The 18,655-nt window shown below is 45.3% G+C and overlaps 1 protein-coding gene across 3 annotated transcripts; it reads right to left on the bottom strand.

Moving 5' to 3' along the window:
* Positions 1-12,688: 12,688 nt before the first annotated feature.
* tdp2b (tyrosyl-DNA phosphodiesterase 2b) lies at positions 12,689-18,655 on the bottom strand. Of its 3 annotated transcripts, none has more exons than XM_029654684.2 (7): positions 18,416-18,653; positions 17,729-17,859; positions 17,161-17,367; positions 15,544-15,635; positions 14,357-14,475; positions 14,029-14,199; positions 12,689-13,556 (listed from the first exon to the last, which is right to left on the bottom strand). In XM_029654684.2, the coding sequence occupies exons 1-7, from the start codon at positions 18,548-18,550 to the stop codon at positions 13,275-13,277; spliced, it is 1,137 nt and encodes a 378-aa protein (XP_029510544.2). In that variant the 5' UTR covers positions 18,551-18,653; the 3' UTR covers positions 12,689-13,274. The 3 variants fall into 3 exon arrangements, with proteins under 3 accessions (XP_029510544.2, XP_064876185.1, XP_064876184.1); XM_065020113.1 differs by lacking the exon at positions 18,416-18,653 and adding an exon at positions 18,288-18,372; XM_065020112.1 differs by lacking the exon at positions 17,161-17,367 and having other exon boundaries at positions 18,416-18,655.

Raw genomic sequence — 18,655 nt, 5'->3', positions numbered from 1 at the left:
TCTACTGTCACCTCCCAGTACCAACATATCTATCTACTGTCACCTCCCAGTACCAACATATCTATCTACTGTCACCTCCCAGTACCAACATATCTACTGTCACCTCCCAGTACCAACATATCTATCTACTGTCACCTCCCAGTACCAACATATCTACTACTGTCACCTCCCAGTACCAACATATCTACCTACTATCTACTACTGTCACCTCCCAGTACCAACATATCTACTACTGTCACCTCCCAGTACCAACATATCTACTGTCACCTCCCAGTACCAACATATCTACTACTGTCACCTCCCAGTACCAACATATCTACCTACTGTCACCTCCCAGTACCAACATATCTATCTACTGTCACCTCCCAGTACCAACATATCTACTACTGTCACCTCCCAGTACCAACATATCTACCTACTCCCAGTCACCTCCCAGTACCAACATATCTACCTACTGTCACCTCCCAGTACCAACATATCTATCTACTGTCACCTCCCAGTACCAACATATCTACTGTCACCTCCCAGTACCAACATATCTACTGTCACCTCCCAGTACCAACATATCTACTGTCACCTCCCAGTACCAACATATCTACTGTCACCTCCCAGTACCAACATATCTACTGTCACCTCCCAGTACCAACATATCTATCTACTGTCTACCAACATATCTATCTGTCACCTCCCAGTACCAACATATCTACCTACATATCACCTCCCAGTACCAACATATCTACTCTGTCACTACTACTGTCACCTCCCAGTACCAACATATCTATCTACTGTCACCTCCCAGTACCAACATATCTATCTACTGTCACCTCCCAGTACCAACATATCTATCTACTGTCACCTCCCAGTACCAACATATCTATCTACTGTCACCTCCCAGTACCAACATATCTATCTACTGTCACCTCCCAGTACCAACATATCTATCTACTGTCACCTCCCAGTACCAACATATCTATCTACTGTCACCTCCCAGTACCAACATATCTATCTACTGTCACCTCCCAGTACCAACATATCTATCTACTGTCACCTCCCAGTACCAACATATCTATCTACTGTCACCTCCCAGTACCAACATATCTACTGTCACCTCCCAGTACCAACATATCTACTGTCACCTCCCAGTACCAACATATCTACCTACTGTCACCTCCCAGTACCAACATATCTACCTACTGTCACCTCCCAGTACCAACATATCTACCTACTGTCACCTCCCAGTACCAACATATCTACCTACTGTCACCTCCCAGTACCAACATATCTACCTACTGTCACCTCCCAGTACCAACATATCTACCTACTGTCACCTCCCAGTACCAACATATCTACTGTCACCTCCCAGTACCAACATATCTACTGTCACCTCCCAGTACCAACATATCTACTGTCACCTCCCAGTACCAACATATCTACTGTCACCTCCCAGTACCAACATATCTACTGTCACCTCCCAGTACCAACATATCTACTGTCACCTCCCAGTACCAACATATCTGTCACCTCCCAGTACCAACATATCTGTCACCTCCCAGTACCAACATATCTACTGTCACTCCCAGTACCAACATATCTACTGTCACCTCCCAGTACCAACATATCTACTGTCACCTCCCAGTACCAACATATCTACCAACTGTCACCTCCCAGTACCAACATATCTACCAACTGTCACCTCCCAGTACCAACATATCTACTGTCACCTCCCAGTACCAACATATCTACTGTCACCTCCCAGTACCAACATATCTACTGTCACCTCCCAGTACCAACATATCTACTACTGTCACCTCCCAGTACCAACATATCTACTGTCACCTCCCAGTACCAACATATCTATCTACTGTCACCTCCCAGTACCAACATATCTATCTACTGTCACCTCCCAGTACCAACATATCTATCTACTGTCACCTCCCAGTACCAACATATCTATCTACTGTCACCTCCCAGTACCAACATATCTATCTACTGTCACCTCCCAGTACCAACATATCTATCTACTGTCACCTCCCAGTACCAACATATCTACCTCTACTGTCACCTCCCAGTACCAACATATCTATCTACTGTCACCTCCCAGTACCAACATATCTACTGTCACCTCCCAGTACCAACATATCTACTGTCACCTCCCAGTACCAACATATCTACTGTCACCTCCCAGTACACCTCCCAGTCACCAACATATCTACTCCCAGTACCACATATCTCACCAGTACCAACATATCTACTGTCACCTCCCAGTACCAACATATCTATCTGTCACCTCCCAGTACCAACATATCTATCTACTGTCACCTCCCAGTACCAACATATCTATCTACTGTCACCTCCCAGTACCAACATATCTACTGTCACCTCCCAGTACCAACATATCTACTGTCACCTCCCAGTACCAACATATCTACCTATCTACCTACTGTCACCTCCCAGTACCAACATATCTATCTACTATCTACTGTCACCTCCCAGTACCAACATATCTACTGTCACCTCCCAGTACCAACATATCTACTGTCACCTCCCAGTACCAACATATCTACTGTCACCTCCCAGTACCAACATATCTACCTACTGTCACCTCCCAGTACCAACATATCTACCTACTGTCACCTCCCAGTACCAACATATCTACCTACTGTCACCTCCCAGTACCAACATATCTATCTACTGTCACCTCCCAGTACCATATCTATCTATATCTAGTACCAACATATCACCTCCCAGTACCAACATATCTACTACTGTCACCTCCCAGTACCAACATATCTACCTACTGTCACCTCCCAGTACCAACATATCTACTGTCACCTCCCAGTACCAACATATCTACTGTCACCTCCCAGTACCAACATATCTACTGTCACCTCCCAGTACCAACATATCTACTGTCACCTCCCAGTACCAACATATCTACTGTCACCTCCCAGTACCAACATATCTACTGTCACCTCCCAGTACCAACATATCTACCTGTCACCTCCCAGTACCAACATATCTACTGTCACCTCCCAGTACCAACATATCTACCTACTGTCACCTCCCAGTACCAACATATCTACCTACTGTCACCTCCCAGTACCAACATATCTATCTACTGTCACCTCCCAGTACCAACATATCTATCTATCTACTGTCACCTCCCAGTACCAACATATCTACCTCACTCCCAGTACCAACCTCCCTGTCACCTCCCAGTACCAACATATCTATCTACTGTCACCTCCCAGTACCAACATATCTACTGTCACCTCCCAGTACCAACATATCTACTGTCACCTCCCAGTACCAACATATCTACTGTCACCTCCCAGTACCAACATATCTACCTACTGTCACCTCCCAGTACCAACATATCTACTGTCACCTCCCAGTACCAACATATCTACTGTCACCTCCCAGTACCAACATATCTACTGTCACCTCCAGTACCAACATATCTACTGTCACCTCCCAGTACCAACATATCTACTACTGTCACCTCCCAGTACCAACATATCTACCTACTGTCACCTCCCAGTACCAACATATCTACCTACTGTCACCTCCCAGTACCAACATATCTACTACTGTCACCTCCCAGTACCAACATATCTACTACTGTCACCTCCCAGTACCAACATATCCCAGTACCAACATATCTACTACTGTCACCTCCCAGTACCAACATATCTACTACTGTCACCTCCCAGTACCAACATATCTACTGTCACCTCCCAGTACCAACATATCTATCTACTGTCACCTCCCAGTACCAACATATCTATCTACTGTCACCTCCCAGTACCAACATATCTACCTGTCACTCCCAGTCACCTCCCTCCCAGTACCAACATATCTACCTACTGTCACCTCCCAGTACCAACATATCTATCTACCTACTGTCACCTCCCAGTACCAACATATCTACTGTCACCTCCCAGTACCAACATATCTACTGTCACCTCCCCAGTACCAACATATCTACTACTGTCACCTCCCAGTACCAACATATCTATCTACTGTCACCTCCCAGTACCAACATATCTACTACTGTCACCTCCCAGTACCAACATATCTATCTACTGTCACCTCCCAGTACCAACATATCTACCTACCAGTCACCTCCCAGTACCAACATATCTATCTACTGTCACCTCCCAGTACCAACATATCTACTGTCACCTCCCAGTACCAACATATCTACCTACTGTCACCTCCCAGTACCAACATATCTACTGTCACCTCCCAGTACCAACATATCTACCTACCAACATGTCACCTCCCAGTACCAACATATCTACCTACTGTCACCTCCCAGTACCAACATATCTACTGTCACCTCCCAGTACCAACATATCTACTGTCACCTCCCAGTACCAACATATCCAACATATCTACTGTCACCTCCCAGTACCAACATATCTATCTACTGTCCAACCTCCCAGTACCAACATATCTATCTACTGTCACCTCCCAGTACCAACATATCTATCTACTGTCACCTCCCAGTACCAACATATCTATCTACTGTCACCTCCCAGTACCAACATATCTACCTGTCACCTCCCAGTACCAACATATCTACCTACTGTCACCTCCCAGTACCAACATATCTACCACTGTCACCTCCCAGTACCAACATATCTACTGTCACCTCCCAGTACCAACATATCTACTACTGTCACCTCCCAGTACCAACATATCTACCTACTGTCACCTCCCAGTACCAACATATCTACCTACTGTCACCTCCCAGTACCAACATATCTACTGTCACCTCCCAGTACCAACATATCTACTGTCACCTCCCAGTACCAACATATCTACCTACTGTCACCTCCCAGTACCAACATATCTACCTACTGTCACCTCCCAGTACCAACATATCTGTCACCTCCCAGTACCAACATATCTACTGTCACCTCCCAGTACCAACATATCTATCTACTGTCACCTCCCAGTACCAACATATCTATCTACTGTCACCTCCCAGTACCAACATATCTATCTACTGTCACCTCCCAGTACCAACATATCTACTGTCACCTCCCAGTACCAACATATCTACTACTGTCACCTCCCAGTACCAACATATCTATCTACTGTCCCAGTACCAACATATCTATCTACTGTCACCTCCCAGTACCAACATATCTATCTACTGTCACCTCCCAGTACCAACATATCTATCTACTGTCACCTCCCAGTACCAACATATCTACTGTCACCTCCCAGTACCAACATATCTACTGTCACCTCCCAGTACCAACATATCTACTGTCACCTCCCAGTACCAACATATCTATCTACTGTCACCTCCCAGTACCAACATATCTATCTACTGTCACCTCCCAGTACCAACATATCTATCTACTGTCACCTCCCAGTACCAACATATCTACCTACTGTCACCTCCCAGTACCATATCTATATCACCTCCCAGTACTATCTGTCACCTCCCAGTACCAACATATCTATCTACTGTCACCTCCCAGTACCAACATATCTATCTACTGTCACCTCCCAGTACCAACATATCTATCTACTGTCACCTCCCAGTACCAACATATCTACTGTCACCTCCCAGTACCAACATATCTACTGTCACCTCCCAGTACCAACATATCTACTGTCACCTCCCAGTACCAACATATCTACTGTCACCTCCCAGTACCAACATACCTCTAGTACCTACTGTCACCTCCCAGTACCAACATATCTACCTACTGTCACCTCCCAGTACCAACATATCTACCTACTGTCACCTCCCAGTACCAACATATCTATCTACTGTCACCTCCCAGTACCAACATATCTACTGTCACCTCCCAGTACCAACATATCTACCTACTGTCACCTCCCAGTACCAACATATCTACCTACTGTCACCTCCCAGTACCAACATATCACCTCCCAGTACCAACATATCTACTGTCACCTCCCAGTACCAACATATCTACTGTCACCTCCCAGTACCAACATATCTACTGTCACCTCCCAGTACCAACATATCTACTGTCACCTCCCAGTACCAACATATCTACCTACTGTCACCTCCCAGTACCAACATATCTACCTACTGTCACCTCCCAGTACCAACATATCTGTCACCTCCCAGTACCAACATATCTACTGTCACCTCCCAGTACCAACATATCTACCTACTGTCACCTCCCAGTACCAACATATCTACTGTCACCTCCCAGTACCAACATATCTACTGTCACCTCCCAGTACCAACATATCTACTGTCACCTCCCAGTACCAACATATCTACTGTCACCTCCCAGTACCAACATATCTACTGTCACCTCCCAGTACCAACATATCTACTGTCACCTCCCAGTACCAACATATCTACTGTCACCTCCCAGTACCAACATATCACCTCCCAGTATATCTACTGTCACCTCCCAGTACCAACATATCTACCTACTGTCACCTCCCAGTACCAACATATCTATCTACTGTCACCTCCCAGTACCAACATATCTACTGTCACCTCCCAGTACCAACATATCTACTACCTCCAGTCACCTCCCAGTACCAACATATCTACCTACTGTCACCTCCACCTCAGTACCAACATATCTACTGTCACCTCCCAGTACCAACATATCTACCTACTGTCACCTCCCAGTACCAACATATCTACCTACTGTCACCTCCCAGTACCAACATATCTATCTACTGTCACCTCCCAGTACCAACATATCTACTGTCACCTCCCAGTACCACTGTCACCTCCCAGTACCAACATATCTATCTACTACTGTCACCTCCCAGTACCAACATATCTATCTACTGTCACCTCCCAGTACCAACATATCTATCTACTGTCACCTCCCAGTACCAACATATCTATCTACTGTCACCTCCCAGTACCAACATATCTATCTACTGTCACCTCCCAGTACCAACATATCTATCTACTGTCACCTCCCAGTACCAACATATCTATCTACTGTCACCTCCCAGTACCAACATATCTATCTACTGTCACCTCCCAGTACCAACATATCTATCTACTGTCACCTCCCAGTACCAACATATCTACTGTCACCTCCCAGTACCAACATATCTACCAACATATCTACTACATCACCTCCCAGTACCAACATATCTACCAACTGTCACCTCCCAGTACCAACATATCTACTACTGTCACCTCCCAGTACCAACATATCTACTGTCACCTCCCAGTACCAACATATCTACTACTGTCACCTCCCAGTACCAACATATCTACTGTCACCTCCCAGTACCAACATATGTCACCTCCCAGTCACCTCCACCTCCCAGTACCAACATATCTATATCTATATCTACTGTCACCTCCCAGTACCAACATATCTACTGTCACCTCCCAGTACCAACATATCTATCTACTGTCACCTCCCAGTACCAACATATCTATCTACTGTCACCTCCCAGTACCAACATATCTATCTACTGTCACCTCCCAGTACCAACATATCTATCTACTGTCACCTCCCAGTACCAACATATCTATCTACTGTCACCTCCCAGTACCAACATATCTATCTACTGTCACCTCCCAGTACCAACATATCTATCTACTGTCACCTCCCAGTACCAACATATCTACTGTCACCTCCCAGTACCAACAAATCTACTGTCACCTCCCAGTACCAACAAATCTACTGTCACCTCCCAGTACCAACATATCTACTGTCACCTCCCAGTACCAACATATCTACCTACTGTCACCTCCCAGTACCAACATATCTACCTACTGTCACCTCCCAGTACCAACATATCTACCTACTGTCACCTCCCAGTACCAACATATCTATCTACTGTCACCTCCCAGTACCAACATATCTACTGTCACCTCCCAGTACCAACATATCTACTGTCACCTCCCAGTACCAACATATCTATCTACTGTCACCTCCCAGTACCAACATATCTACCTACTGTCACCTCCCAGTACCAACATATCTATCTACTGTCACCTCCCAGTACCAACATATCTACTGTCACCTCCCAGTACCAACATATCTACTGTCACCTCCCAGTACCAACATATCTACTACTGTCACCTCCCAGTACCAACATATCTACTACTGTCACCTCCCAGTACCAACATATCTACTACTGTCACCTCCAGTACTGTCACCTCCCAGTACCAACATATCTACTGTCTACTGTCACCTCCCAGTACCAACATATCTGTCACCTCCCAGTACCAACATATCTACTGTCACCTCCCAGTACCAACATATCTGTCACTCCCAGTACCAACATATCTACTCACCTCCCAGTACCAACATATCTACCTCTACTCCCCAGTACCAACATATCTACTGTCACCTCCCAGTACCAACATATCTACCTACTGTCACCTCCCAGTACCAACATATCTACCTACTGTCACCTCCCAGTACCAACATATCTACCTACTGTCACCTCCCAGTACCAACATATCTACTGTCACCTCCCAGTACCAACATATCTACTGTCACCTCCCAGTACCAACATATCTACTGTCACCTCCCAGTACCAACATATCTACTGTCACCTCCCAGTACCAACATATCTACTGTCACCTCCCAGTACCAACATATCTACCTCCAGTACCAACATATCTATGTCACCTCCCAGTACCAACATATCTATCTACTGTCACCTCCCAGTACCAACATATCTACTATCCCAGTACCAACATATCTACTCACCTCCCAGTACCAACATATCTACTGTCACCTCCCAGTACCAACATATCTACTACTGTCACCTCCCAGTACCAACATATCTACTACTGTCACCTCCCAGTACCAACATACCTCCCAGTACCTACTCTATCTACTGTCACCTCCCAGTACCAACATATCTACCTACTGTCACCTCCCAGTACCAACATATCTACCTACTGTCACCTCCCAGTACCAACATATCTACTGTCACCTCCCAGTACCAACATATCTACTGTCACCTCCCAGTACCAACATATCTACTGTCACCTCCCAGTACCAACATATCTACTGTCACCTCCCAGTACCAACATATCTACTGTCACCTCCCAGTACCAACATATCTACTGTCACCTCCCAGTACCAACATATCTACTGTCACCTCCCAGTACCAACATATCTACCTACTGTCACCTCCCAGTACCAACATATCTACCTACTGTCACCTCCCAGTACCAACATATCTACTGTCACCTCCCAGTACCAACATATCTACTGTCACCTCCCAGTACCAACATATCTGTCACCTCCCAGTACCAACATATCTGTCACCTCCCAGTACCAACATATCTATCTACTGTCACCTCCCAGTACCAACATATCTATCTACTGTCACCTCCCAGTACCAACATATCTATCTACTGTCACCTCCCAGTACCAACATATCTATCTACTGTCACCTCCCAGTACCAACATATCTATCTACTGTCACCTCCCAGTACCAATCTACACCTCCCAGTACCAACATATCTACTGTCACCTCCCAGTACCAACATATCTACTGTCACCTCCCAGTACCAACATATCTACTGTCACCTCCCAGTACCAACATATCTACTGTCACCTCCCAGTACCAACATATCTACTGTCACCTCCCAGTACCAACATATCTACTGTCACCTCCCAGTACCAACATATCTACCTACTGTCACCTCCCAGTACCAACATATCTACTGTCACCTCCCAGTACCAACATATCTACTGTCACCTCCCAGTACCAACATATCTACCTCCCAGTACCAACATATCTACTGTCACCTCCCAGTACCAACATATCTACTGTCACCTCCCAGTACCAACATATCTACTGTCACCTCCCAGTACCAACATATCTACTGTCACCTCCCAGTACCAACCTAGTCACCAGTACCATATCATATCTACTGTCACCTCCCAGTACCAACATATCTATCTGTCACCTCCCAGTACCAACATATCTATACCTCCCAGTACCAACATATCTATCCACTGTCACCTCCCAGTATCCAGTACCAACATATCTACCAACTGTCACCTCCCAGTACCAACATATCTACCAACTGTCACCTCCCAGTACCAACATATCTACCAACTGTCACCTCCCAGTACCAACATATCTACTGTCACCTCCCAGTACCAACATATCTACTGTCACCTCCCAGTACCAACATATCTACCAACTGTCACCTCCCAGTACCAACATATCATATCTACCAACTGTCACCTCCCAGTACCAACATATCTACTGTCACCTCCCAGTACCAACATATCTATCACTGTCACCTCCCAGTACCAACATATCTACTGTCACCTCCCAGTACCAACATATCTACTGTCACCTCCCAGTACCAACATATCTACTGTCACCTCCCAGTACCAACATATCTATCTACCTCCCAGTACCAACACCTCACCTCCCAGTACCAACATATCTATCACCTCCCAGTACCAACATATCTATCTACTGTCACCTCCCAGTACCAACATATCTATCTACTGTCACCTCCCAGTACCAACATATCTATCTACTGTCACCTCCCAGTACCAACATATCTATCTACTGTCACCTCCCAGTACCAACATATCTATCTACTGTCACCTCCCAGTACCAACATATCTATCTACTGTCACCTCCCAGTACCAACATATCTATCTACTGTCACCTCCCAGTACCAACATATCTATCTACTGTCACCTCCCAGTACCAACATATCTATCTACTGTCACCTCCCAGTACCAACATATCTATCTACTGTCACCTCCCAGTACCAACATATCTATCTACTGTCACCTCCCAGTACCAACATATCTATCTACTGTCACCTCCCAGTACCAACATATCTATCTACTGTCACCTCCCCAGTACCAACATATCTATCTACTGTCACCTCCCAGTACCAACATATCTATCTACTGTCACCTCCCAGTACCAACATATCTATCTACTGTCACCTCCCAGTACCAACATATCTATCTACTGTCACCTCCCAGTACCAACATATCTATCTACTGTCACCTCCCAGTACCAACATATCTATCTACTGTCACCTCCCAGTACCAACATATCTATCTACTGTCACCTCCCAGTACCAACATATCTATCTACTGTCACCTCCCAGTACCAACATATCTATCTACTGTCACCTCCCAGTACCAACATATCTATCTACTGTCACCTCCCAGTACCAACATATCTATCTACTGTCACCTCCCAGTACCAACATATCTATCTACTGTCACCTCCCAGTACCAACATATCTATCTACTGTCACCTCCCAGTACCAACATATCTATCTACTGTCACCTCCCAGTACCAACATATCTATCTACTGTCACCTCCCAGTACCAACATATCTATCTACTGTCACCTCCCAGTACCAACATATCTATCTACTGTCACCTCCCAGTACCAACATATCTATCTACTGTCACCTCCCAGTACCAACATATCTACTGTCACCTCCCAGTACCAACAAATCTACTGTCACCTCCCAGTACCAACATATCTATCTACTGTCACCTCCCAGTACCAACATATCTATCTACTGTCACCTCCCAGTACCAACATATCTATCTACTGTCACCTCCCAGTACCAACATATCTACTGTCACCTCCCAGTACCAACATATCTACTGTCACCTCCCAGTACCTGTAGAAACATCAGCTCATGATGCCCAGAGAAGATCCAACGTGAGTGTGCCAAAGGGCACCTTATTCCCTAGATAAATGTACTCTATAGTCCCTGTTCAAAGTTAGTGCACAATATAGGGAATATGGTGCTACTTGGGACGCAGCCTCTGGGTGAAGGAACATCCAGGGAAAACAGAGCTGCCAGCTAGCAGCTAGCCAAACATCTGAACTATACAATTAGAATAGCTGTGTCCATTCTACTAATTATATATCTATGGTCTGAGCACTGGCAGCACATTGGAAAAGTTAAATAAAAGGTTACATTTAAAAAAATATAATATATATATATATAATTGGAGAGGTCAGCAAGTCTTGACATGGGGTTGGCAGGACACATGATATTAAAGAAGCAACGCAAGTCTACTGAATGGAAGCCATTAAAAGCAACCTTGTTCCCACCGCCATTGAAGAGGGACAACATGCCACAACCTGATCGACTGTATGTGAAGGGGAGATGTCACACCAGATACTGACTGGTTTTCTGATCCCTACCTTTTATTTAAAGGTATCTGTGACCAACAGAACTGTACTCTCCATCATGTGAAAGCTATAGATTAGGGTCAAATTAATTGTTTTCAATTGACTCATTTCCTTAACAGTAACTCAGTAAAATATAATATATAAATTGAACAGTTTGCTCCGTCCAAATTGTCATGTTACTGTAGCGTAGCAAAATGCTTACGAGGATCATTTGTTTTGAATCTCATTCTGTTTCATGCTTGACATTTCAGTAAAGAACCAAAAATGAAATCTGATCTAATCTGAGACCAGGAGAGAGAACATGGCTGAGGACACCAACTTGAAAAAAAAGAAGCTTTTTTAGCCTCGTGACATGTCCTCTTTCTTCCTTTAAAATAAATAAAATAAAATTGGCCAATCAAATTCTGACAGAAGGCAGCGAGAGGGGAACAGATGTCTCCTCAACTAACCTTTGTCATGGAAATTGATAAGCATTTTGACCTGATAATTTGTGCCTAGGTGTTTAAACGATGTCATTAGAAGTGAGGGAAAAACAAGCTTTTTATTCCAGAACGTATTTATTTCAATGGCCAGGACTAAAAACAGACTTTAGGGAAATCACCAACACATGTAAGACTTCTGGAATTAAAAAATGAGAGCCAAAGACTATTAGGAGACAAGAGCATAAAGCATTTAAACACTGGGATAAGATCCACACAGCTGCTGTCCAAAATGACACCCCTATTCCCTGTATAGTGCACTCCTTTTCACCAGTTTTATGGTCTCTGGTCCAAAGTAGTGCACTAAAATAGGAGGACATTCAACATTTCCATTCTGAGGGTGCGTGAGGTGACCAAGGCAAGATTGAAACCTTCCTGTCCTCAGCTCAAGGCACTACAATAAAAGGTGAGCCAGCCGTCTCTGATCAGCCAGTGGCCATACAGAGACTGTGCTTTGCTACCGATCCAATATTAGAGCAACTATAACCTTTTTAACTGTTCGTTAGGAAAGTTAACCTCTTCAGCCTCTAGCCTCTGCTGGGACCACTGCACGCAAACATGTTCCCCCGTCTCGTATTGGTTCCTGGTCAAAAGCAGTGCACTACAGGGATCAATTTGGGACACGGCCCCCTTAAGTCTCAGGAGCTAAAGGATAAAGCTGCAGTAGATTCCCCAGTGATCACTGGTGTAGCGACCACAGTCCAGCTTCTCTAAACCCACCAGAGCCATGTGGTCTGGGGTCATCCGGGACCCGGGGCCCTCCTTGGCCGGTCGGAGGTAGACGCGGTCAAAACGACACCTGCTGACATACGGTAAACTCTTGTTGCTGTTGGCCTTGGTGTCCCAGGTGTACCTGCAGTGATCCTGCTTCCCCAGCTGCTCCCACACGTCACACACCCCACCGGGCAGACCTCCAACCATGGTCACCTGAGACAGAAATAAAGTTATCAAGGGTTGACAGATTCCTATCCGAGATACTCTTAATGATCGGCTATGAAAAGCCAACTGACATTTAATCCTGAGGTGCTGACCTGTTGCACCCTCGACAACCACTGTGATTATTATTATTTGACCCTGCTGGTCATCTATGAACATATTGACCATGTTCTGTTATAATCTCCACCCGGTACAGCCAGAAGAGGACTGGCCACCCCTCATAGCCTGTTTCCTCTCTAGGTTTCCTTCCTAGGTTTTGGCCTTTCTAGGGAGTTTTTCCTAGCCACCGTGCTTCTACACCTGCATTGCTTGCTGTTTGGGGTTTTAGGCTGGGTTTCTGTACAGCACTTTGAGATATCAGCTGATGTACGAAGGGCTTTATAAATACATTTGACATTGATGAGAAAGAATGAGAGGCCAGAGAGAAAGAATGGTTTCAGGATAACGCAGAGAGAGACCTAACCTCGGCGTCCCTCAGGTTAGTGTCCCCTCCAAATAGGACAGTCACGTTAGTGGGAGCCTCCCTCATCCTCTTCAGCACCACACTCAGCTGTTTCATCCTCTCCTCTGCCTGTCCCTTACAGCTCTCAAAGTGGGACGTCATCACGCACAGCTCCTGGTCCCTGAACGTCACCTGAGGCCGAATGGACACGCACATAATAAAGACAATGACCCCGTTTACTCTCCTGGGTTTTAAATTAAACCTACCTACTCACACAGCGACAGCGCTACGATAAGCTGTGTAGTAATAAAGACCCGTTTAGACTCCTGGGTTTAAAATTAAAACCTACTTGAGCAACGAGCAGATTCCTCATCATCTGAGTGGTCGGGTAACTGATGATGTCACTATTCAGGAGTTTGACCCTGGACTTCTTCAGCATCAACCCAGTGAAGTACCCCTCCTCGCCTCCTGACATTGAGGAAGTAAAATGTGTTTGTCATGGCATAATTTATATATATATCTCACACAGAGATTCTACAACATATATTAGGGACAACTACCTAATATTGAGTTGCACCCCAGAACAGCCTTTCACTTTGTCTGGGGATGGACTCTACAAGGTGTCGAAAGCGTTCCACAGGGATGCTGGCTCATGTTGACTCCAATGCCCCACCATAATTTGCAAATAAATTCATTAAAAATCCTACAATGTGATTTTCTGGATTCTTTTCACTCTCATTTTGTCTGTCATAGTTGAAGTGTACCTATGATGAAAATTACAGGCCTCTCTCATTTTTTTAAGTGGGAGAACTTGCACAATTGGTGGCTGACCAAATACTTTTTTTGCCCCATTGTATATGTCATTTAGCAGATAATTTTTCAAAGCAACATTACATTCCTCAGCGGGAATCGAACCCATTACCTTGGCATAAGAAGACATAAGACACTGGTTCTGTTTCAACATCCTAACTGGCCCAGCAAGCAGCCAAGTGGTTAGTGTTGGGCCAACAACTGAAAGGTTGCTGGATCGTATCCCCGAGCTGACAAGGTAAAAATCTGTCGTTCTGCCCCTGAACGAGGCAGTTAGCCCGCTGTTCCCCTGAACGAGGCAGTTAGCCCGCTGTTCCCCTGAACGAGGCAGTTAGCCCGCTGTTCCCCTGAACGAGGCAGTTAGCCCGCTGTTCCCCTGAACGAGGCAGTTAGCCCGCTGTTCCCCTGAACGAGGCAGTTAGCCCACTGTTCCCCTGAACGAGGCAGTTAGCCCACTGTTCCCCTGAACGAGGCAGTTAGCCCACTGTTCCCCTGAACGAGGCAGTTAACCCGGGCGCTGAAGACGTGGATGTTGATTAAGGCAGCTCCCCTCACCTCTCTGATTCAGAGGGTGTTAAATGCAGAAGACACATTTGAGTTGAACACATTTAGTTAAACAACTGATAAGGTATCCCCCCCTTTCCGTGACTAATTGCGCATCCTAAGTATTATGCTACTATGGGAATGCAGGTGTTATCTTGATATGGTAAAACTGTCACACCATACCCTCAATGATGGTGTAGCTGACGGCTCGCTTCTTGAGGTACTGAACATACGGTTCAATGAGTTCCTGCAGAAACACCACGTCAGGGGTGTACCTTAAAGGAGAGGAGAGAACGACGTTAAAATATGTTAACAGACAGACCCATCATATCCACAACTAGTGTCCATTTCAAATGCAAAAAAGACATTTCTGTGAATTTTGTCCCATAATTCCCCCGTGACGTTTTGGATCTGCCTGAAGTGTAGGCTAACCCAGAGACATGTTCTTGAGTTTAGAGGAAGGATGTTAGCCATGCATTTCACATAGGTTGTGTGTATTCTACATAGACCCAAAAGCCAGAGCCCTAAGCCAGCTGTTCCCAAAGCTAGGCCGGCTGTTCCCAAAACGCTAGGCCGGCTGTTCCCCAAAACGCTAGGCCGGCTGTTCCCCAAAACGCTAGGCCGGCTGTTCCCCAAAACGCTAGGCCGGCTGTTCCCCAAAACGCTAGGCCGGCTGTTCCCCAAAACGCTAGGCCGGCTGTTCCCCAAAACGCTAGGCCGGCTGTTCCCCAAAACGCTAGGCCGGCTGTTCCCCAAAACGCTAGGCCGGCTGTTCCCCAAAACGCTAGGCCGGCTGTTCCCCAAAACGCTAGGCCGGCTGTTCCCCAAAACGCTAGGCCGGCTGTTCCCCAAAACGCTAGGCCAGCTGTTCCCCAAAACGCTAGGCCAGCTGTTCCCCAAAACGCTAGGCCAGCTGTTCCCCAAAACACTAGGCCAGCTGTTCCCCAAAACACTAGGCCAGCTGTTCCCCAAAACACTAGGCCAGCTGTTCCTAAACTAGGGGTCCCTGATATGAAAATGGGGCGGCGGGAGAATTTCCAAAATCCAGAAGAAAAAAAGTATATAATCTTTGTATCTCAAAATCATTGTAATATGGTTAACCTTAAAAATCAACATGAAAATTCAACCCTAACCCTAAACCATATAGGGAATAGGGTTCTATAGGGCCCTGGTCTAAAGTAGTGCACTATATAGGGAATAGGGTTCTATAGGGCCCTGGTCTAAAGTAGTGCACTATATAGGGAATAGGGTTCTATAAGGCCCTGGTCTAAAGTAGTGCACTATATAGGGAATAGGGTTCTATAGGGCCCTGGTCTAAAGTAGTGCACTATATAGGGAATAGGGTTCTATAGGGCCCTGGACTAAAGTAGTGCACTATATAGGGAATAGGGTTCTATAGGGCCCTGGTCTAAAGTAGTGCACTATATAGGGAATAGGGTTCTATAGGGCTCTGGTCTAAAGTAGTGTACTATATAGGGAATAGGGTTCTATAGGGCCCTGGTCTAAAGTAGTGCACTATATAGGGAATAGGGTTCTATAGGGCCCTGGACTAAAGTAGTGCACAATATAGGGAATAGGGTTCTATAGGGCCCTGGACTAAAGTAGTGCACAATATAGGGAATAGGGTTCTATAGGGCCCTGGTCTAAAGTAGTGCACTATTTAGGGAATAGGGTGCCATTTGGGATGCAATTCAAGTAACCCAGAGAAAAGTCCTTGGGTTAAGAGTGAGGATGTTAAGGAAAGTATTTGACATGGTCCCATAATGGCTGACTAAAGACAGCTAACGAACAGCGACTCACAGGGCCAGATAGGAACAGAGGCCCCTAGCACGCTCTCCCAGGTTCACGGTGTCCAGACCATCTACATTCCAAGAGATCAGTGACAGTTTGCCGTCATCCTGCTCCTCAGAGGTTTTAACTTTAGCTTTGGGTTCCACTGACTTGGAGGAGTTGGTTGACTTGGCCCTGCTGCTGGAACAGGCAGGCTCTTCTGTGGTCAGGTCAATGCTGCAGGATTTGCAAGGACAGATTAGGGCAGTGTTTTCCAGTCCCGAGGGCCCAAAGGGGGTGCGCATTTCGGTTTTTGCACTAGCACTAACACACTTGATTCAACTCATCATCAAGCCTTTGATTATTGGAATCAAAAGTGTTGAGGGTAATTGATAAGGCAGTAACTAAAACCCCGTTGGGCCCCCAGGACTGGGAAACGCTGGACTACAGAAAATATCTAGACCAGCATTGTAAATAACTTGCCTAGTTATATAAAGGTTAAAGAGGCTCACAGTTTATTTTACACTTACCAAAATGACTAAATAAACATTGATATTGTAGACAGGCCAACGCATGAATATATATCACAATTACATACCAGTCTATTTTCCCCTGTGGTTTGTCCAATTTCTGTCTTTTAACTTTAGGGGGGCTGGTGTCCTTTTTAGGTGAATCTACCACTGTAAAAACAGCCTCCATGTCAGCCTCGAAAAACGAGTTCAGAGCTCTCTGAAAGGTAACACAACATACATGCAGTATAGAGAAGAAGGTTAATGGGGTTTTTCTTCCCCTCCAGACCTTAAAACTAAAGTGATAGGTTATTTAACGTAACGTAATTGTCCAACGCGTTGGATTCCATGGAAATAAGACGCCCTAACGTTGGGATGAGCAGCTACCGGAAGTGTTGTCGAATCCAATGTGCTGCTATAGCATTAGTTAGCCTAGCATGCTGATGAAAAAAAACAGCAGTATTGAAATTCTCAATTTCTCAGTTGGTGGTCTAATTAAGAGTGCACGGTCATCTCCCAACCCTGGGTTGGTTACATTTTCCCCGAGACATATCTCACGGCGTAGCCTCGATCCGACTAAAGATGGAAAAAATGATTTTACATTATATATTAGAAACTGTTTTTAAGGCAATATCATTTCTGACCAACTTTTATGTTGAATTGGACTCTTCTGTTATTGCAGACTGAGAGAAAAAAGGGTCTGTGTTCCAAAGTTGTGTAGTCCTCCAATGTTAACTAATAAAACGGACTGATTGAAGCAGGATATTTAGCTATACCTCCATTTCCCAGTCATTTTCAGCAAGGTAACATTGAGCCACGGCGCCATCGGATCCTGTTACGGACACAAACTCATCACACAGACCAGTCCTCGTTTCTTCTAAAGTCGACACGGACTTTGAGATATAACTCATGGTTTTATCAATTTTATAGCGACACGTAATCTTGTTTTAGATGCGAAGCAAAAGCATTTTTACTTCTTATTTGAGGTTTAACAGCAGTTGACAGCCAATGAATGT

This window comes from Oncorhynchus nerka, linkage group LG7, assembly GCF_034236695.1.
Source record: "Oncorhynchus nerka isolate Pitt River linkage group LG7, Oner_Uvic_2.0, whole genome shotgun sequence".
In the NCBI taxonomy this organism is placed as follows: Eukaryota; Metazoa; Chordata; class Actinopteri; order Salmoniformes; family Salmonidae; genus Oncorhynchus; species Oncorhynchus nerka.
This window is presented reverse-complemented; position numbering and strand designations above follow the sequence as displayed.

What these genes read in the sequence shown, in the direction of transcription:
- tdp2b (XM_029654684.2), bottom strand. Translation starts at nt 18,550, where the DNA reads ATGAGTTATATCTCAAAGTCCGTGTCGACTTTAGAAGAAACGAGGACT. An exon ending in CCACAGGGGAAAATAGACTG is followed by an intron (nt 17,368 to 17,728) that starts GTATGTAATTGT and finishes CAAATCCTGCAG; the next exon opens with CATTGACCTGACCACAGAAG. An exon ending in CTCTGTTCCTATCTGGCCCT is followed by an intron (nt 15,636 to 17,160) that starts GTGAGTCGCTGT and finishes CTCTCCTTTAAG; the next exon opens with GTACACCCCTGACGTGGTGT.